At 42.0% G+C, this 22,213-nt stretch overlaps 3 protein-coding genes across 3 annotated transcripts in view; 1 reads left to right on the top strand and 2 right to left on the bottom strand.

Annotated features, from left to right (window-relative positions):
* The window catches only part of LOC141441184 (uncharacterized), a 5,750-nt gene extending 3,205 nt beyond the window's left edge, over positions 1-2,545 (top strand). Inside the window, exons 2-5 of the mRNA XM_074105860.1 lie at positions 68-184; positions 367-542; positions 2,031-2,209; positions 2,539-2,545. Of these exons, the coding sequence (XP_073961961.1) occupies positions 68-184; positions 367-542; positions 2,031-2,209; positions 2,539-2,545 (479 nt within the window). The remainder of the gene's footprint in view (positions 1-67; positions 185-366; positions 543-2,030; positions 2,210-2,538) is intronic.
* Positions 2,546-10,477: 7,932 nt separating this feature from the next.
* LOC141440753 (uncharacterized) lies at positions 10,478-13,558 on the bottom strand. The gene is made up of 2 exons (XM_074105300.1): positions 11,560-13,558; positions 10,478-11,436 (listed from the first exon to the last, which is right to left on the bottom strand). Exons 1-2 carry the CDS (start codon positions 11,986-11,988, stop codon positions 10,660-10,662), a joined length of 1,206 nt encoding a protein of 401 aa, XP_073961401.1. The 5' UTR covers positions 11,989-13,558; the 3' UTR covers positions 10,478-10,659.
* Positions 13,559-13,663: 105 nt separating this feature from the next.
* On the bottom strand, positions 13,664-15,105 carry LOC141440754 (uncharacterized). The gene is made up of 2 exons (XM_074105301.1): positions 14,708-15,105; positions 13,664-14,300 (listed from the first exon to the last, which is right to left on the bottom strand). Exons 1-2 carry the CDS (start codon positions 15,056-15,058, stop codon positions 13,893-13,895), a joined length of 759 nt encoding a protein of 252 aa, XP_073961402.1. The 5' UTR covers positions 15,059-15,105; the 3' UTR covers positions 13,664-13,892.
* Between the last annotated feature and the right edge of the window lie 7,108 nt (positions 15,106-22,213).

Genomic DNA, 22,213 nt, shown 5'->3' with positions numbered 1-22,213 from the left:
AAGAAATTTAGTATCCATTGGTAAATTATGAATCAAAAGTGTATTCAATTTCCAACTTTTTTTTTAGGTGGCACAAAGTCGTCGAAATGTGACAAGAAAGAGGCTAGTACATTAAAAGAAGAAAAGAAAAAGAGTAAAAATAAGGATAAGGATAGCAACGATAGTCATAAGAGTACAGAACAGAGTAAGTATTGTTTATAAATTTACTTAGTATTACTTTATTTACAAAATCGCGGTGAAGAGTGATAAAGACCATCTGTATGCTTTGACAAGTCTACGAAAGTGATAATTTCCAGTTATTTAATTTGTTTTCGAATTACTTTACCGTAGAAAATTGGTTAAGGAGAGAATTTTCTTTGTTTCCAGTTAAAGAACAATTAGTTAAAGATAAAGAAGTAGAAAGTACAAAAGAAGTTAAGAGTAACAGTAAGGAGTGCAACGGCAACAGGGAAAGAGAGAAGGCGCTAGAGAAGGAGCGCGACCGCGAGGCGCGCGAGCGGGACAGAGAACGCGAGAGGGAGCGCGAGAGAGAACGCGAACTGGTACTGTTTAATGTCTGTTTATTTCTGTTTTGAGACAAATTACTAATACGGTACAATGATTCTTTATTGTACACCAAATAGTAAGCAATACATAAAACGGGTACATAGAGAAAAAAAATACATGGCCTTGTCGCTTCAAAGCAATATCTTCCAGGCAATGTTTTTCAACAGAAAGAAGAAAGGAATAGATAAAGCAAAGGATAAGGAAGTGGTAAAATTTACAGCATCAGAAAGCAATAAAAACTTTAAAAATAAACATACATACTTACAAAAAATATAGATAGATTTTCCAGTTCAATAATCACTATGAAATCTTTTGACCGCGCGCGGGGCCTCTAGCCTGTTGCCTACTCTACCTAAAGCTAGAAACACACTGACGGACGGCGGAGGCGGAGCGGTGCGGCGCGGAGGCGGTACCGGTTGTAATATTAGAGCTAACGTGAAAGAGGTCACACAGAATACCGCTCCACGCTTATCCAACCAGCCTGAGCCAGTTCAGTCAGTGTCCAATTGACAACCGCAATGACACATAACTTTCCTTCGTGTTGTCTATCTGTACTTAATTTATTTATTTATTTATTTATTTAAGGAGAACCAACAGCTAAACACAATATATGTAGAAGGAATAGCAACACAGAGCCAATTACAGGATCCCCACAGATAGCCATAGTATACATGTTTAAGCTGACTTAACGAGTGACCGCACCATATCAGACGTCACACCATGCCAAACAAAACACCACAGAACTTCAAATGGAATTAATACTTTTTTCTTGGGTGTTCTTGTGTTGTGAATAAATGTATTTTCTTTCTTTCTTTGTTATTTCCCGCGTGGTATTCTGTGTGGCCTCTATATTGTATTTCGATACAATTTATGAAAAGTGTAAACAAAGACGCCATTTATCCGACCACAGACATTCAATGATGTGAAAACCTAGAACCTTTTGCAAAATAATGAATCTGTTCAGTAAATCGATTAATTTATTCATTGAATAGATCAAGTATTTTGGTCTATTATTATTTACAATACTTGATTTCATTCAAAGACTGTTTATTCAATTATAAAAGCAGTAACTATTTTTTAATTTTAAGGAAAGTAAATAAAAATCGCTTATTCGTCCCCGCATTAATATAAATAAATATATATTAACATAAATAAATAAATAACATCAGATTTTGACGAAGATTTTTGAAATGAAAAGTAAATATTGAAATCAAGTGAATTTGATTAGACATCTAGTTAAAAGACACGAATTATAGATAAATGTGTTATTGATTCGATCCAGTGAGTGTTTATACAAGATTTTTGATGAAATCGGTTTGTTTACATTTTTAATAAATTGGATAGGCATAACGTATACCATGTTAGCTCGAATATGACAACCGGTACCGCCTCCGCGCCGCACCGCTCCGCCTCCGCCGTCAGTGTATTTCTAGCTTAATGGTTGATCCGGCCTTGAGTATAACCGGACGTTTCTCCGTTCGCAGCGCGAGGCCCGCGAATTCGCAGAGGAGATAAAGCGTCTGAAAGCGGAGCTGGCGGCCGCGCGGAGCTCCGAGGCGGAGGCGCGGCGCGCGCTGGCAGCCGCCGCCGCCGCCGACCGGCAGCGCCGCGCTGACCACGCGCAGCTCAACAGCAGCAGCACCAGGCGCTGCAACACAAGTCAGTACCACCATCAGCATGGCGCGCGCTGGCAGCCGCCGCCGCCGCCGACCGCAGCGCCGCGCTGACCACGCGCAGCTCAAGCAGCAGCACCAGGCGCTGCAACACAAGTCAGTACCACCAGCAGCATGGCGCGCCGCTGGCAGCCGCCGCCGCCGCCGACCGGCAGCGCCCGCTGACCACGCGCAGCTCAAGCAGCAGCACCAGGCGCTGCAACACAAGTCAGTACCACCATCAGCATGGCGCGCGCTGGCAGCCGCCGCCGCCGCCGACCGGCAGCGCCGCGCTGACCACGCGCAGCTCAAGCAGCAGCACCAGGCGCTGCAACACAAGTCAGTAACCACCAGCAGCTGGCGCGCGCTGGCAGCCGCCGCCGCCGCCGACCGGCAGCGCCGCGCTGACCACGCGCAGCTCAAGCAGCAGCACCAGGCGCTGCAACACAAGTCAGTACCACCATCAGCATGGCGCGCGCTGGCAGCCGCCGCCGCCGCCGACCGGCAGCGCCGCGCTGACCACGCGCAGCTCAAGCAGCAGCACCAGGCGCTGCAACACAAGTCAGTACCACCCAGCAGCATGGCGCGCGCTGGCAGCCGCCGCCGCCGCCGACCGGCAGCGCCGCGCTGACCACGCGCAGCTCAAGCAGCAGCACCAGGCGCTGCAACACAAGTCAGTACCACCATCAGCATGGCGCGCGCTGGCAGCCGCCGCCGCCGCCGACCGGCAGCGCCGCGCTGACCACGCGCAGCTCAAGCAGCAGCACCAGGCGCTGCAACACAAGTCAGTACCACCAGCAGCATGGCGCGCGCTGGCAGCCGCCGCCGCCGCCGACCGGCAGCGCCGCGCTGACCACGCGCAGCTCAAGCAGCAGCACCAGGCGCTGCAACACAAGTCAGTACCACCATCAGCATGGCGCGCGCTGGCAGCCGCCGCCGCCGCCGACCGCAGCGCCGCGCTGACCACGCGCAGCTCAAGCAGCAGCACACAGGCGCTGCAACACAAGTCAGTCACCACCGCAGCATGGCGCGCGCTGGCAGCCGCCGCCGCCGCCGACCGGCAGCGCCGCGCTGACCACGCGCAGCTCAAGCAGCAGCACCAGGCGCTGCAACACAAGTCAGTACCACCATCAGCATGGCGCGCGCTGGCAGCCGCCGCCGCCGCCGACCGGCAGCGCCGCGCTGACCACGCGCAGCTCAAGCAGCAGCACCAGGCGCTGCAACACAAGTCAGTACCACCATCAGCATGGCGCGCGCTGGCAGCCGCCGCCGCCGCCGACCGGCAGCGCCGCGCTGACCACGCGCAGCTCAAGCAGCAGCACCAGGCGCTGCAACACAAGTCAGTACCACCAGCAGCATGGCGCGCGCTGGCAGCCGCCGCCGCCGCCGACAGCGGCGCGCCGCGCTGACCACGCGCAGCTCAAGCAGCAGCACCAGGCGCTGCAACACAAGTCAGTACCACCATCAGCATGGCGCGCGCTGGCAGCCGCCGCCGCCGCCGACCGGCAGCGCCGCGCTGACCACGCGCAGCTCAAGCAGCAGCACCAGGCGCTGCAACACAAGTCAGTACCACCATCAGCATGGCGCGCGCTGGCAGCCGCCGCCGCCGCCGACCGGCAGCGCCGCGCTGACCACGCGCAGCTCAAGCAGCAGCACCAGGCGCTGCAACACAAGTCAGTACCACCATCAGCATGGCGCGCGCTGGCAGCCGCCGCCGCCGCCGACCGGCAGCGCCGCGCTGACCACGCGCAGCTCAAGCAGCAGCACCAGGCGCTGCAACACAAGTCAGTACCACCAGCAGCATGGCGCGCGCTGGCAGCCGCCGCCGCCGCCGACCGGCAGCGCCGCGCTGACCACGCGCAGCTCAAGCAGCAGCACCAGGCGCTGCAACACAAGTCAGTACCACCATCAGCATGGCGCGCGCTGGCAGCCGCCGCCGCCGCCGACCGGCAGCGCCGCGCTGACCACGCGCAGCTCAAGCAGCAGCACCAGGCGCTGCAACACAAGTCAGTACCACCAGCAGCATGGCGCGCGCTGGCAGCCGCCGCCGCCGCCGACCGGCAGCGCCGCGCTGACCACGCGCAGCTCAAGCAGCAGCACCAGGCGCTGCAACACAAGTCAGTACCACCAGCAGCATGGCGCGCGCTGGCAGCCGCGCGCCGCCGACCGGCAGCGCCGCGCTGACCACGCGCAGCTCAAGCAGCAGCACCAGGCGCTGAACACAAGTCAGTACCACCAGCAGCATGGCGCGCGCTGGCAGCCGCCGCCGCCGCCGACCGGCAGCGCCGCGCCGACCACTTTCCTTTCGCGCCTTATATCGCTTATAGATAGCTTATTGGTTGTGTTAATAATGTTAGGAATTTCGTGTTTAGGGTGGAAATTTTAGTGCTGATTATATAATTTATCGTTGGTTGCAGAGTGGCGACGTGGCGCAGCGGCGAGCGCGCGACACTGGAGCGGCGGCTCGGAGAGAGAGCGCGCGCGCACCGCGCGCGCGCACGAGCACCCGAGCACGCAGCGCACAGCATGCGCGGCCAAGCTGCGCGCGCAGCCGCCGCCCGCGCACCACACAGCGACCAACAGGTGTGTGCACACTAGCGGGCCACAGGAGCGGCGCGCGGGCCTGCAAAGAGATTTCATACAACCTTGCAGGCCGCTGGCCGGCAATGCGACCGTCTTTTGTTTCATTCAACGCGCGCTCTACGACACGGCGCACGCCCACACCCAGCACCCACCGCCTGCAGCCGCCCGCCGCCCCCAGCAGCCCAGCAGCCAGCACGACACGCGCGCACGCGCAACAGGGCGACCAGACTAGCGTCCCGCCAGCTTGTTTTTTTTTTTTTTTTTTCATGTCATGTTTGAGAAAAACACTATACAAGCCTCGGCCGGAACGTGGGTTGCCGACCTCGCATCCCTATCCGGCCTCGCTACGCTCAACCGTCTATATCTGCTTGGCCGGCAACCCCCTACTTCCCGGCCTTTACAGTAATGTACTATTAAAGTCTAGTAAGGGTTTAAGTTCTAATAATATATTTTTATATAGTAATAGCACAAGCGGCAACGGCAACTGCAGCGGCGGCGGCGCGTGCGACAACGAGTGGTGCCGCGCGGCGCTTCGCTGCGCGGCTGGCGAGGCCGCCGCGCTCAGAAGGGAGCTCTCCCGCGCCCGCGAACAGGTCAGCAGCCCTATCTATACCAGAACTTTACCATACCATATGTCACCGTATGTTTATTATCATCAGAGAACGCCACAATCAATGATGTTTTCTGAATTCCCACTGTGTAACTCCGCAACATTAGTCGTTGTGCGTTGAGTGGCGTAGCTAGGTAAACAAATACTTTGGGGCAAAAAATAAATTAGGGCCTGAACTAAACTATTTAAAATCGTTTGTTCCGTATTCCGAATATGGGAGATATTTTCACTAGTTCAGTTCATAGTTTGTAAGTCAGAGTCCGAGGGGCCCCCTATGGCTGGGAGCCCCGGGGCACTGCCCCGTCTAACCCTCCGGTAGCTACGCCACTGTGTGCGGTTCTTTGTTTTCTAACTTAACTTGCTTAACTCATAAGAACCTCATATATAAGCACCTCATATTGGAGGCATGTGGGAAACAAAAGTGCACTCTCCAAAATGTACGCACTTTTTTAACACAGTAAAAAGTGGTCAGATATTGATAATTTCTTTTTTTATACTAAACAGAATACCTATATTTCAAAGCTGATCCCATTTGAATTAAACAGAAAAAAATATTGTAAATGGCAGGCAGGACAGGGGATAGATTATCTACTGAAAAATCGTTCGTAGATGGGTGGGTTCGTTTCGTTCGTTGTTCGTTCTGTATTATTAAAAGCGATGTATTTAGCAGACGCGGGCGCTAGAGGCGCGGTCGCCGGCGCCCGTGGCCGCGGGGGTGTGCGGGGCGGGGCCGCGCCGGCGCGGCGCCGACGTCCCCGTCGGGCGGCGCGCGGCTGGCGGCGGCGTGCGCCGCGCTGTCGGAGCGCGCCGCGCACCTGCAGCGCGCGCTCAGCGCGGAGACGCGCGTCAAGCTGGATCTGCTGCAGGCGCTCGGCGACGCCAAAAGGCACATGCACATACAGGAGGGTACGTCACTATACAGCGCTCTCATCGAAGCGTCCGCTTCCTTATCAAACTATTTATTTAATCGATTATTTTATGCGAATAGGAATAGGGCATATTAGGCAAAGCTATGCGCAGGGGGCTACAGATCATGACCAAAGATTCGCATATTGTTTTTTTTATGTATTTTTATTATGTTTATTACACGAAGAGCGAATAAATATTTCTATTTCTATTTCAAAGAGTATTAATGTACCTTTTGTAATATACGGTAGTAAAGAAGACACACGACTGTCCGAGCAAGCGATTTATTCCAACTAAACTAGTTCGACAATCATATTAAGTTGTACCTACATTAAAACATAAGCGGGTGGGTATACAACACAATCATGATATATTTATTAGTAACAAAATAACATGATATTTACATCGATAGTAACGATAGAGCTATATTTCCAAAATTTTAATTGAAATAATATGATATTATGGCATTTATGATACTCAAAAAAACTGTTTACGATTTTGTGCTAGTGCTGCACTATGACGGCAGAAAATTGCAGTAATATTCCCTATACTTTAAACCTTTTTAAACCCTTTGGACGCCACGGTCGGCCACAGTCGACAAAAAAAATATTCTTAAAAAAATTTCCTATGGCACGATTTTCAGCTGTCGCGTTTTGCCGACTTTGGCGTTCAAAAGGTTAAGGCTCAGTTTAATTGGTCGATATACAGCCTGCGGTGTCTCCCCGCAGGCGGTATAACGACTAGTGAAACACGTAAGTCGATAATTGGGATGTCCCAATTTTTGACAACATATAATAAATCGAAAACCATTTGGAGAAATAGGCTTCGTGAAGCGTTTTCAGAAATCAGATTCCAAAAATGTGATAAACTGATTTAAATAAACAAAATTTAAGTAATGACCCTCATTTGACCCCTGGAGTATCTCGTTATAAAGCACTCTTAAGCAAATTGACAGTTTGAAATGTTCCTGTCCTGCTTATAATAGCAAAGAGTGACAAAGATAGAACTTTAATCACATGATGCGCAACTGGCCTTAAACAGTTGTCATTTATCGTAAAGTCCGAAATGTATACGAGTATTTCCAATGTATTTTTACAAATTAAATTATTAAATTACTATGTTACAAGTAAATACAAAATAATTTAAATATCAGATTTTAAAAAGATATCTATTTACTATCACACCATTAAATAAACAAAAGAATAATCGAAGCTAAAAGAAGAGAAATAAAATAAAACTATTTGTCATGGTTCATTTAGGACCCTAAGCCGTGCTTGAATTATTGTCAAATTGTAATGCCACAGATTATGTTATGTACGACCTGAATTTTTCCATTCAATGGAATGTGGCTGTCTCACTGTGACGTCATCCAGCGTATTTCGTAAAAAAATTATAAAAAATAAATACTTATCCAAATTCAAAATCAATGAAAATGGTATCATAAAATATCCTATTCTTTCCAAAAATAAGATAAAAACTATAGGTTATTTTTTTTGGTGCATCCCAATTCGGTTGACATACAGCGTGCGGTCACGACCGTAGGCGATATAAAGACTAGTGATACCCGAATGCAGGCCCTATGGCATGCATTATGGAAATCTTCCGTACCCGTAAAGTGAAAGAATAATTTATGATTCTAAACTTACCTTTTTCCAGGCTTAATATCGCGGCAGGACAAAGAAATGGAGGAACTGAAAGCTCAAATGCTGGCCGTGATGCCGACAGAGTTCGTGGCGCCGACGGGCGGCGTCTCCAAGCTGCGGCTCTCCGACGGCTCGCCGCTCGACCCAACGCTTCCGTCTACACCCCCAAACAACTATGCTCGGACGCCTAAACACACCTCTGAACAAGTCGACAGATTGATCTGGTTTGCTGTTGAATTTCACTCGCCGTAGTAAAAGATTTGATGCCGTAAGTCAGGTTTAAAATTGTACGCGTAAATTAAATAACGCTGGCGGGTATCGTCAACTGATTCTGATACAGTCAACCAAAATAAAGCGTATCAGATGGCTAATAACTAAAAAAATACTAAAGATTGTACCCGTTGTGCCAGTTGGTTATCAAAAACAGTTGTGCCAACAGATTTTTTCTGTGTCATTACATTAAGTATAATAGAAAACGAGACTTTCATATTTTTCATTTGAAGTTACGATATCTCGTATGTACTGTTTTGCAAGGGCAGCTACGCCTAATCATGAAATTTTCAAAGATATAACGATAATAGTAAACAAATCCATCTGTCGACTAACCATCTGTTTTGTTCTGGACAATCGACTGCAACAATTATGCGTTATCTGTTCTAAGGAACTATTCATCGATATTATTATTTTATTCAAAATAACGGTCCAATTTAAAAGGCGAGTTTGGTCAGATAATCTTGAAAAATTTGGTAAATATGAAACTTTTTAAAATTTACTTTTTTCTGTAACGCGATGAGCACATCGAAGATATAACAAAATGATCAGGTACAGTATGAAACTTGGCGTGTTTACATAGAAAATACTTTTTGTTTCGTATTCTAAACGTAAGGTCCGCCCGGATTGCTACCACCATCTTGCTCGCTAATCCTGTCATGAAGCAGCAGTGCTTGCACTGTTGTGTTTCGGCGTGGAGAGTAAGACAGCCGGTGAAATTACTGGCACTTGAGGTATCCCATCTTAGGCCTCTAGGTTGGCAACGCATCTGCAATACCCCTGGTGTTGCAGATGTTTATGGGCGGTGGTGATCTCTTACCATCAGGAAACCCCCTTGCTCGTTTTCCATCCAGTCGAATAAAAATAAAATAAAAATAAACTATTTGTGGACCGAGGCACGCCAAAATTCACAGCTAAAAGTACTTAAGTAAAGACTAAACGAAGTATTCTTGCAGTCGGTTGTGCATGGCTGCTTGCTTTACGCACCAAGGACCTTGTACTTTTCGAAGATCGAACTGCTGCCAAGCCAAAAACCTGGCGCAAGCGCTTGCTACTGGTGAGATGGGTAAGAAAGTATTACATTACCGTTAGTCTGGGGGCTCTTAGACAGGCCTCTAGGCTCAGTTCCACTGGTCGATAGCCCGCATACGGGGCATAGGAGACTTCCAGAACGCATGTTATAGAGCCTGCATTCGGGTTTCACTAGTCGGTATTCCGCCTGCGGGAAGTCACCGCACGCTGTATGTCGACCGATTTATCGGCCAATGAAACTGAGCCTTCACTTGAAGCGCAGCTGCCGACCGAAATTCGAAAAGATAACGTTTTGCAGCCGCGCGCTGGTTTTTGTATGGGCGTTTTGTGATCTCATTTTTGTTTTCTTATTAATTTACTGTCAGCCAACGGCGTTTTGATATTTTATTTATTTATTTGTAACTAAAACCCTAACGTCCTAAAGTTGAAATGTCCGTACAAACATCGGTAGGGTAAAATGGATTTAGCAGATAAATACGAGCGTATTAGTTTTGTATCCGTGTATGTCGATAAATCGATAATATCAGAGCGTTTATTTTTTCATCAATGAAATATTTGGATTCGTAACTTTGTGGTACCTTCTACTGGGATCTACTGGATATTACGTGCGCAGAAGTCGACTTGTAATTTTAGAACAGTATTTGGAAGCTCCCTCCCGAGGTATTGGTGTTATAGTATAGCTTATTCGGGCTACTTTGATCTCTGAAAGCATAATTATTAATCGATGGATTTGTCCTGTATTCGTTCGACCGCTGCTGCAGTATGAATACGTGTTCTCTTAAATTTATGTGATAAATTGTACAAATCGAGATCTGATTCGAGTCTCCCTTGCGTGATTGTAGTTTTATTGACGTTTATAGTTGATATAAGCGTGCGCGAGTCGCGACGCTACTCATTTTCTCTTGTTGATGATGCGAAATTGTATGCAACTTTAGTTGTAGTATGCCATGACAGATACAGTTTCGACTGACTCCGTTACATTATATTTCATTCCAAATCATCATGTGACATATTTATTTTAGTTCCTATTATTTCTCATCAAACTTCATCTCTCAATGATGTACCTATCTCCTTATGTGTTCAAAACGGTACAACCTAATTGTTGATGTTTTCTGTAAAATATTAAAATTGTTTAATAATAATGGCTACCTGTCATTATTAGTCAAGTTCGTCGACTCACACAGGAACAGCTCGACTGTTTCTTGTATTAGGTAAATCTAGGTCTTTCATAATAGTACATTATGATACAAGTGTGCTATGTTGGTCATTACACTCGAGTCGGTTTTTAAGCCTGAGCCGAAGGCGAAGGCTTAATGGAGACGAAAAGTGTAATGACCAATGCTCACGTGTTTCATACGACGTTTTTCAACACACTTGCGAGGAAAAGTAAATAAAAGTTCACATTTATTTAAAAACTTTAATTATTGAAACAGTTATTAAAAGTACAATTATTGAAATGATATGCTACCGCCTTATGAGGCATTTGTACTGTATGTTTAATTGTATTATTAATTATTTCATTGCTTTGTTCTTGGGTATTTGTAAATGTCGGTGATAATGCAACATTCTGAAAGGAGGTAGAAGAACATTGCGTTTCATCATTAGCAAACGTATGAAATCCCAAATCATCATTGGCATATGAGGTGGAAGGACGCGGTTCAGGGCAGAACTTCTTGGATTGTGGCTCCAAATGGATTGCTTGTGTTATTTTGGCACTTATGTCGGCTTTATTTTGGATGGAGTCCTCAATATATGACTCGGCGACATTATTAGATCGCCATCCCCCATGGCGTTTTAAAGTCAATATATCGGCTCCTGAATTAGCCAGCAATGTAGCTGAAGTCCGCCTAAAACTGTGTCCGGTGTAAGCGTCAGCCTGTGGTAAGCCTAAAAACTTGGCAATTTCTCTAGGCATCGATCCAAATTTGTTCACTCCGATAGGCTGACTCGTGCATTTGCCGTTTTGAAAATTTTGGAAGAACCGGTCAGATTTTCCTTTTGTTGAACGTAAACTTTCATATTTTTTCACTATTTCATAAAATGGTCCGTGAATAGTAAATGACCGAGGAATTTTATTTTTAGTGTTCGGAATTTTGACAAGTAGCATCTCTCCGTGATTCTCTATATCTTTTGTCGTAATGTTGTTTAATTCCTGACGCCTACAGGCACCAGTAATTCCGAATATTAATGCGACCTGAAAATAAATAAAATCATAATTAAGTTATAATAATCGTACTTAGTTCCTATTATATCAACACTCACAATACCGCCTACAAATATTATAATAATGAATACAAAACTAAATAGTGGAACTGACCTTTGTCGCTAGATATTGATTATCCGGTGCTTCTTTAATGAACTTCTCCACTTCATTAGGTGTTAAAACCTTGGATTTTCGACTGTAAAAGCCGTCTGAACGTCTTTTCAAGAATGCAGTTAGATTGGTGTACGCTTTGATGTCAATTGCATTTTTATTCTGCACGGTACTCTTCAACATAGAATATATACACCAAAGCGAACTAGGTTTATACCTCTTCGCCAGTTCACTAAAGTAAGCCATGAACACGTTTTCTGAGAAAGAGCTTGCATTTTTGCTATTTTTCCATTGAATGAAATTTGCGTAGGCTTGCATGTATTTATCTTTTGATTTTGAGGGCAAAAGACTATCACTCGCATTTTGCGCTTCAACTATGATATCTGGCGGCGTACACTCGATAAGTAATTCTTCGTTATCTAAATTCGACATTTTACAAAACAACACTAACGAAATGCAATACTGTGAATAAACTTAACAAACAGAAACCCATTTAAAAGATGGCGGCCGTAATTTTTTTTTTCGCGCGCTCAGCGCTGCATGCGCGCGCAAGTCTGAGATAAGGGCACCGGCAAAGTAGCTAATCAGCCACATATTTATAAATTTTGAAATTGGGTATTTATAGTTAAAAATACACCGTCAAATTATAAATACCAACAAGCTAACAAGCAGTTTCATGAAATTCTTTAATTATTTATCACATTTTGAATTGAATTTTATATTTACGCAAATAACTACTTAGCTGTTTTCGAAACATTAATACTTCTTGCTAATATTTAAAAAGATATGTAATGAAAAGGCACTAGTGCGATAATGTAATGTAAAAGGCACGGCATGGGTAATATTCTGCATTATCAGTGTAAATACGCTGTAATAAGACCTACTTTACGAGCAGGTGTGTTGAAAATATTGTTATTTGTGTACCTTGGCCGGCCCAAAGTAAAAGTTGAGCCTAAACAAAACCAAATACTGTTAAGTATACTTTGTGAGTTGACGCCTTAAAACCTTGTTAAATTTCAACTTAAGAATTGTTGTGTTGTTCGGACACCTATACATTCGAGTATAAAAATATACATACTTCCCCAATAACACTTCCACTGTTACAAAAATGTAATTGCATTTAAATGTTGCTTTTATTTTGTCTCGAATTAGCATTGGTCGTTGTATTGGATTGTTAAGGTAAGTTAAAAAAGGACGAGTGTTTTGATAAGGTTAAAATAAACTGTTTGGTACTTGCTGCGCGGGAGATTGTGACGTTACGTAAATGTGGTTCACAAGTGCCAATGTTTTCTACTGCCCTATTTGATTGACGTTTGCTGGCCATGCTCTCTTTTAAGGAATCGCCTAATTTTTTGGGACAAAAAATGTACCCTCAGGTGTATAAACTGTCTGAGAATGGACTGAAGGGCTACCAGTATGTAATTACAACTGAAAGTGAACTTTTGTGACTGAAGCATCCCTTAAGGCTGTCCTTGGGCTATCACATTAAATTCCATAAGACAAAAATAAAAGGGGCGAAAATAAGCAAATGGTAACAATATTGTAAGTTACATCACATTATGTCAATAAACAACGCACATTGGACTCAATCGGATTGTAAATGAAATGTTGTAAGTATTATTTTTGAGATTGTTGAACTAAAGATTGTGGTCTACTCTAGTCTTGGTTGAATGGCGGTTTACACTTGTTTCTTTAAGTGTTGACCAGAGATGCAACGTAAAGTGTAAATCGTCCTTTAACATTATTTATAAACTAAGTTTTTAGATGGTTAGTTTTTTAAACCGGACTGGGCTCCGCCTTGACGGCCAAGCTTCCATTCTTTGTAAATTGTTTTCAATACTGAACATGGAATGTTGTGAAACTTGAGTACTTAAATTAATTTAAGATTGGACATGATCCTAATGGATTCTGGTGATATGAAATCAATCTGTCAGCAGCAGACACCTGTATATTTTGGTCATAAATTTCTAGGACAAATGTGGGAATGATGTAGAAACATTCAATTGGTACATCCAGGACAATCTGAATTTTCACTAGTGAAATGTAAGCGACATTTGTTTATATTATAAACAGATGCTGTTAAAGCAATAAAAAATCAGACTTGCTGTATGTTTTTTTCTTATATTTATTTCCCCTCAAAACATTTCAGAGGCAGTTGCTTTTAACAACTAAATATTTCTCTTATGCTCATCTTAATTGACTCACAAGCCAAAGACTTTACACTACACTTGTACTTTTATTTTTTCTGATCATATCTCAGAAATACACACTGTTATCCATCAAACAAGAAAGAAAGACAACTCAATGAAGACAAACCTAATTCTTGTTTATTTCCTTCATGGGCCCGATATATCTGAGATCCTGGCCTCGCTCACAAGGCTCTGTATTTCCAGTTGTAACCGTAAAGCTTTCTGCAGCTCCATTTTCCTCAATTGTGATGCTATGTATTTTCCATATATATCAAATTCATCCTCTTTAGTGGCTACCTCTGGATCTATGCTGCCTCTGTATGATCTATCGGAATTATCAGTGCTAGTGCTATGTTTAAATTTTTTTTTCTTCTTGTATGAGCTATTTAAGGTCTCATGTTTGATTAAACTTTCATCAGGTTCTGGTTTAAGGACAAGCAGGAAGTTGTCCTGTTCTGTTACAAAAGGATCCGAGTTGCTGTTGTCATGTTCATCAACTTCATCATCTTGATCAACCCATATTTTTTGACATGAATCATCTGCTGTTTCATCAACCTGAAACAAAATTTTACTCTTTACTACTGCAGAAAGAAATTTAGATTAGATGGTTATGCACCATTTATCCTTGAAAAATATTATGAAATAAATATGTGTTATATAGCACCCTAGATCAGTGATGGGCAAAGTACGGCTTGCGGGCCAACTCCGGCCTGCCGACATTCCTTCAAAGTGAATAGTACCTACCTATATGGCCCGAGATCATAATATAATTCATTATTTGGCAAAAATATAAAAAAGTATAAAATAGAATGGTGTAATCCTGGCCTGTTTGTCCAAAATTATGCCTTATTCATGAAAGAAAAAATCTAAGACAACATGGTTATTAATAGCAGCAATAAGGTCTGCAATGTAATGCAATTGCAATTTATTTTTCCACCTATATTAACAGTCAGTCTACTTACATCGTAAGTATTATCATCTGTGCTCAGAGACTTTCTGCTAGTCCTGCTAAAACACTTATGCCATGCCGAAAACCACTTGATCGAGGGCTTGAACACAGAGTCTGGACCTGACCTCTTCCGTATCTTAGCTATTTCTTGCACGTATGTAGACCGTAGATTCTTCACCTTCGTTTTTACCTCCGGCTCATTCAACGAGATTCCCGTTGTAGCTCTAAAGTCCGCTATAATTTGACTATACGCTTTATGCCGTTCCGGCTTGGATTTGTATGCCGGCAACTTAGCGTCCCACAATAATCTGTGACCCAAGTAAAGTTTCACGAACTGGCACGTCTCTTTTTCACCCCATCTCATATTTGTTGTTGATTTTCTGAAGTTTATATAAAAGATAATCTGAAGACAGCGTTTTTTTTTTTTTTTTTTTTTTGTTGATATGGCGTTTGCTGCGAGGCACTTTGCCAATGTCACGTCAAATTGCGTGATTTTGACTATCTCTTTTGTGGAGCGATTAAAATAACCCAGGGAAGGGACACTGTGGCAATTAGTTTACAATTATTTACATTTCATTTACACACATACCTAAATGCAACAATTAAAATTTATAATGTGAAGCAATTGTTTACAGCTTGATATCGTTTTTGTCAATAAATTCAGCCAAAAGGTAAATAACAATTTCTTTAAAGTTAGCTAAAAGGGTACGGACGTTAGTCGGGAGCTCAGTTTTTAATTTTATAAGATCATCATAAATGTCAAACTTATTCAGAGGGCAGTTAAAAAATATATGATCTAATGATCCAATGTCCTTACGGCATTCACACATAGGATCATTTTTAATTTTAATCTTGTGTAGAAATTCTGGAGAGCACACGTGACCCAGTCTAAGTCGAATTAAACAGCTTGTCACTTTTTTCTTGAATTTAAATTCGAAAAACCAAGGACGACGAGGAATATTGTTCTGGATTTTATAAAATTGTAGTTTGTTGTTCGTGTTCCATTCGTTGGACCACGAATCAAACAACATCAACGTTGAGAGAGCGGCTAAATCATTACTAAAGCATTGATGTACAGAGTGGCTACTTCCAGTAGCAGCTTCCCTAGCTGCCTTGTCTACAGCTTCATTCCCACTAATGCCCTTATGACTAGGAATCCAGGATATCTTCACCTCCAGGTTCATCAAGTGGCAAGAAAGAAGAGCTTCCTTTAGAAGACATACTATTGCCGACTTAGCACAATTTTTAATAGAATTACATGAAAGGGCTTGGATGGCACTGAGACTGTCCGAGAAAATAATTGATTTAACTATTCTATGCTCTTTTATATATTTAATTACTTTTAGAATCGCTGAACATTCTCCAGTAAAAATATTTGATATAGGAGGCAATTGAAATTGATAGGTTGATCGTGAATTATCATGAATAAAGGCACACCCAACAGGTTCATCTTTATTAAGTTTTGAAGCATCCGTGAAAAACAAATTCCAGTCCTGCCACTTGTCCCTGATTGCCGACAAGAACTTGTCATTGGCCGCTGAGGAACTTTTTTGAATTCCTAATTTTACTATTTTCGGGTGAAAAGTAAGGGCCTGAAAGGAAACTAAATATATGGGCAATTTAGAAAATGTTGCTATAGGAGCATTAAAGCTGTTTAATCTGTTGAAACTAATTAAAGTATTAGGTTTTGTTTTCCTGCGCCAATAGACGTTTATTTCAGTATAGTTTTGAAGTAATTCTAGCTTAGGAAAAAGAGGATGATTATCAAATTGGGCTACACGAAAGATATATCTATCTGCCAGGTATTGACGGCGAATATTTAAAGGAGGCTCCGAACATTCAACCTGTAGAGCTTTAATGGGTGACGACTTCATAGCCCCTGTTACTATCCTTAGTGCTTTAGATTGAACCTGGTCAAGTCTTCTAAGATTTACCAAATTACAGGGTTCTAAAATGATAGAGCCGAAATCTAAGTGCGACCTTATTAAAGCATTATACAGTAATTTTTGAGAATAAGGGTGGGCACCCCACCAAGCACCAGATAGGCAACGCAAAATATTAATATTTTTTTCACATTTGCTAACTACATAGTTAATATGTTCAGAGCCCGACAATTTAGAGTCAAAAACTACACCAAGAAATCTAGCTTTATCTTGAAGGGAGATTTGGTGAGAGCGGAATGTTATATTTACTGGGGTTATAAAACGTTGCCTAGAAAATACCAAAGCGACGCTTTTTGAAGGTGATAAATCTAAACCATGAGCGTCAAGCCACAGACCCACAGAATCAAGAGCTCTATTTATAAAAGTAGCAGCTTGGTCAACGTTTTTACTAATCGCATAAATGGCAATATCATCAGCATACTGGAGTATATTACAATGCTGGTTAATAGCCTGATCTAAGTCAGAGGTGTAAATGTTATACAAAAGTGGACTTAACACCGAGCCTTGGGGCAGGCCCTTCCACACCAGTCTACTGCATCCCTGACAATTTGGCAATCGCAATGAAATCTCCCTACCAGATATAATATTATTTATAAAACAAACCACTTTCTCCGGAACACCTATCTGACGCAGTTTACTTCTGAGCACCGAGAGTAGGACATTGTCATAAGCCGCAGATATATCAAGAAAAACCGAGACAACGGACTGTTTTTGTGTGAATGCCAACCTCACGTCTGTCGATAACAGAGCATGGCTGTCAGTAACACTTTTGCCTTTTCTGAAGCCAAATTGTGTTGACGATAGAGCACCTGTATTTTCCACATACCACTCAAGCCTATTTTTGAGCAGATGCTCAGCCACTTTGCACATAACTGATGATAGGGCGATCGGTCTATGAGAATTGTGATCCTCAGGGTCTTTTCCAGCTTTAAGGATAGGAAGGATTAGTTGCTGTTTCCAGATTTTGGGAATATCACCTGTTTCGAATATTTTATTTATAAGATCCAACAGAAAAGAATGAAAAAGAGTTCCAGCCTTTTTTAAAAAAGAATAAATTATACCATCCCTACCTGGGGCCGAATCTGTTATTGATGAAAAAACTGACTTGAGTTCGTCTAAGTCAAATTTCCTACTCAGAAAATGATCAGAATGGCTGAAGTGGTACAAAGTAGGTATATCGCTAGAAAGTGGAACTGTTGGGGGAGCTAATTTATTCAGGAAATCCTCAGTCCATGCTAGAGAAGAAGCATAACCAGAAGGGGGAGCCTTGCCCTTTCGGAAATTTCTGATATTTTGCCAAACAATTGAAGAATTGGTAAAAGGAGAAACAGATTCGCAAAATTTATTCCAACCATTACATTTTTTGAGGGACAAAAGTTTTCTACATTTAGCTCTGGCTTTTTTAAAAGCTATGTAGTTTTCAATATTAATATCCGAGACATATTTCTTTTCTGCCAGATTTCTATCTCTTACAGCTGCCGAGCATTCAGCGTCCCACCACGGCTGTGACGGAACCCGACGCCTTACAGCCTTAAGAGGAATAGCCTCTTCAGCGGCTTCATGAATTACTTTAACAAAACGGTCATGCGCATCTTGAAGGTTGATATTAGGATCAGATGAAAGAATTTCTATTTTACTATCAAGAGAAAGGGAATAGCTGTCCCAGTCAGCCTTAGACAATCTGTATTTCTGCAAAGGGAGAAGTGAGACTGGGGGGCAACAGGAATTTGGAAGAGTTATGATTATAGGAAAGTGATCACTGTTATGTGAATTGTTTGAGATATTCCATGGTAATTCAGAGGCAAGGTCTGAAGAGCACACAGAAACATCTACAGCCGACACATTTTGGTTAGGAGCCGTACGTCTAGTAGGTCTACCATCATTTAAACAGCACAGATTTAATTCATCGAAAATGCTCAGCAACTTTTTACCGTTATTGTCAGATATGGCCGATCCCCAAGACATATCGTGACAGTTTAGATCACCCATCAAAATCATGGGTTCAGGAATATTTTTTAATATAGAAAAAAGTTCTGATAAAACTGAGTGAGAAGGGTGAGGAATATAAATAGAGACAAAAGAAATGTTGAAAATATTTGCAGCCACAATAAACAGGTTATTGGAATGAGCAGGTATTTGGATATTAACAAAAGGAATACATTTTTTAATGATCAGAGCTGCCCCGTCCCAGCCATCAACTCTGTCATCACGTAAAGTAATATGACCAGATAAATTAAACGACGACTGAGGCTTTAACCATGTTTCAGCGATTGCAAATACAATAGGGTTATATTTTTGGCAAAAGTATGTAAGTTCAGATTTTTTGTTAATAATACTACGCGCGTTCCACTGGATGGCCGTATACATTTTGAATTTTTTTATTTAAAATGTTGCAAAGAGTTTCAACTTTTGTAGCGACGTTGGACGGTAAGTTTTCTACACTAAGAAGCATAATAAGTGTGCCTAGTAATGAGTCTAAAACATTGTTGTTCAACTGGGCTTCATTATAGAAAGATCTATCAGAGTTAGTAACATTAGATAAGAGGGTATCCTCTCGAGCTACTTCTTCGTTGATGTAGTCATTCGAATAACGAAGAGCACAACCATTTTGCGGCGGGGGAATATTGAAGCTATTGATTAAAGCTTGGTGCGCTTTTTTATCATAACCCTCAGAGAGAAGAGGACGAGGCTTGCGGGTCACTGTAATAGTTTTCCTATATGATTGGGTATTTGGCGGCGGGGAGCCCCTTGTCGCATCTGCAAATGAACGTTTGACTGTTGGGAATCTTTGAGAAGCCTCTCCATAAGAAATAGAATCTTCTGTCATAGTTAGTTTAATTTTTTGTTGGCGCTCAAACTCTGGGCATACTTTATCCGTGGCAGAATGAGGACCAGAACAGTGAAGACATGAAACATGTTCAACCTTGCATTCCCGGCTTACATGAGGTTGAGCACACCTTGAGCATCGAGGCGGAGATCTACACTGCGTTTGTACGTGACCAAATCGACAGCATTGGTAGCATTGTATGACCGGGTAATTGTACAGTTGCGTTTCAAAAGAGTTGTGAAACAGAAAAACACGACTCGGCAGTTTTTGACCATCAATAGTGAGAGCCACTGTTTCCGTTGGCAGCCACTCTACTATATCATCTACTTTTCTTTTTGCATTAAGTCGTCTCGCCTTGAGAACCCTACCAAAATCCTGCGGGGTAATTATATTAGCGGCTAACTCCTCGTTGCTGAGATCCTTCGGGACCCCACGGACAATACACATTTTGCTAACATTGTAGGTGGGCACGAATGCTGTGTAATTGGAATTTATTATACATTCGTTATTTATAAACGCATTAGCAGCGGACGCAGAATCAAATTCGATGGCAAGTCTGTTACGTCCTACTTTCTTTATTCCGCCTTGCTTAATATGCCCAATTCTCTGAGAAAACATAAATTGGCCAAATTTCACTGGGTTAAGGAAGGAGCCCGAACCAGGTGATGACTCTTTTTGAGCGACGTGCACAATAAACGGACCTAAGTCACGGTTGGAATAACATTGCCTCGTAACAGGCGGAGCCGGAGGTGTACGATCAATTTTCGTTATTTTTCTAGTGTCATTGTCAGACGTTTTAACCAACGGTCTTTTCTTAGGTTTAACTTTAATGAACTCACCAGAAATTTCTTCATCATTCTCGAGAAAGGAAGATTGTGTTTGCTGACCCAATGGAAGGCTATTAGGGGATTCTAATTCCATATCAGTTACCCTCAATTCAGATTCGGACTGAGCCCCCGGAACATTGGAGCATGACGGGTCCGAATTACCCGCCATTACGTCCGTCCCCTGTACATTATATATTTGAAACAACGTATCACCTGAATTATATCTACAGAAATACTAAACAGAAATTATATTACAAAACAGAATTAAGATTACTAAAAGCCACCTCCAGAAATTATAAAAATTGGATAAATCCTACCAGAACAGGAAATGACGTGTTACCCTTCCGCGCTCGAGATGTCAATCAATCCGAAGACAGCGTTATCTCGGTGTTTCTAATTAATTTGACAGCTAAGTCTATATTGTAATATTGTTAGGAAAATAAATCTTGTACTAATGATCAATTCTCTTGAACTAATGAAATTGAACTCAATAACAACGTCACAAAGTCCTACTTACATGTAATGCGATACTCATCAATCAAGGGAAATTATCGTTATTAGCGTCTACAAGAAAACCATAGAATAGAACACCGATCAGTGTTGCCAACTCCTAGAAACTCGAGTGGCTAAACATTACTTATTCTGTGGCTAAACTCAAAATCAAAAGTCGCTAAAATCACCTAAAGATGGTCTGAAACTTTAGGATACGAAAAAAAAAAACAAGATTTCCGAATTCACCGAAAAAAAGAAAATTGGATGTCTTGATTAGTTTTTTTTTGTGCTTTTTATTATCCTTATGCAAAGTAATATTATGAGATGTCTTTCTGTATACCGACTATTCGAACATATAAATATTATTTTCATCGATATTATGTGATTTTAATATTCGGCTTTGCAAAATTATGAGAAATAATAGTATGAAAAAAAATACGAAAAGTAATTCGGTGATAGGATGATTTTGCTAAAGGTTGTTATGAAAAACAAAATTATGAGATTCGATTTTATGCAACATATTAGTAAACCATAATTATATTGTCTGTCTAGCTAGCATAACATAACTTATGAATGTATGTAGGTATCACATTTCACAACCGTATAGAAATCGTGTTAAGCCTTTGACTGCTGATGAAGCAAAATGAAATAAAGACCAGTAAATATGAAATATTTTATTATTCAGATAAAAAAATGTGAACAAATCTTTGGTTTATAGCATATATCTATATCTTACATGTTAATAAAATAATAATAATAATTTAAACAATACTTTACTTAACTGTATTTTTTCTAATAATTGAAATAATTGGTAATTGATTAAGTAACATATATTTGTTTATAAGAAGATAAACTGGTAAAAGTGGCAGGTCCCAGTGCCACATAGAAGGCAGTGAATCATTTTCAATAAGACATCAGTCTATTTAGAATTGGGCTTGGCAAGACAAACTGAGTTTTTGAAATCATAGATATTACTGTTAAACTTCACATTAATATATCACAATAAAAACTAAAAGCTATAAAAGTTTTTGAAGAATATAACTTGATATAACATAAAAATATGAAACCATAAACTTTAAAAAAAAATAACTAGTATATCTGACTGGAAAATTTGAGATTACAGATCATTTAAGTTATACTAGTACATTTTTGCTTAATTTCAGTCATTACTTGACATATCTGATATTCTGGCTTCACTTACTAAACTGTGAATTTCAAGCTTAAGCTTCAAAGCATTTCGTAAGTCCATTTTCCTCAATTGTGACGCTATGTACTTTCCATATATATCAAATTCATCCTCTTTAGTCTGATTTTCCACAGCTTCAGAAAAATATTCCTTAGCTCTATGCTTCAGTTTTTTCTTTTTAATTTTCTTGTAAGGCAATGGTGAGGCATGCATTTCTTTTTTGATGTTTTCCACAGTTTCTTCG

Source organism: Choristoneura fumiferana, chromosome 23 (genome assembly GCF_025370935.1).
Source record: "Choristoneura fumiferana chromosome 23, NRCan_CFum_1, whole genome shotgun sequence".
NCBI classification, from domain to species: Eukaryota; Metazoa; Arthropoda; class Insecta; order Lepidoptera; family Tortricidae; genus Choristoneura; species Choristoneura fumiferana.
This window is presented reverse-complemented; position numbering and strand designations above follow the sequence as displayed.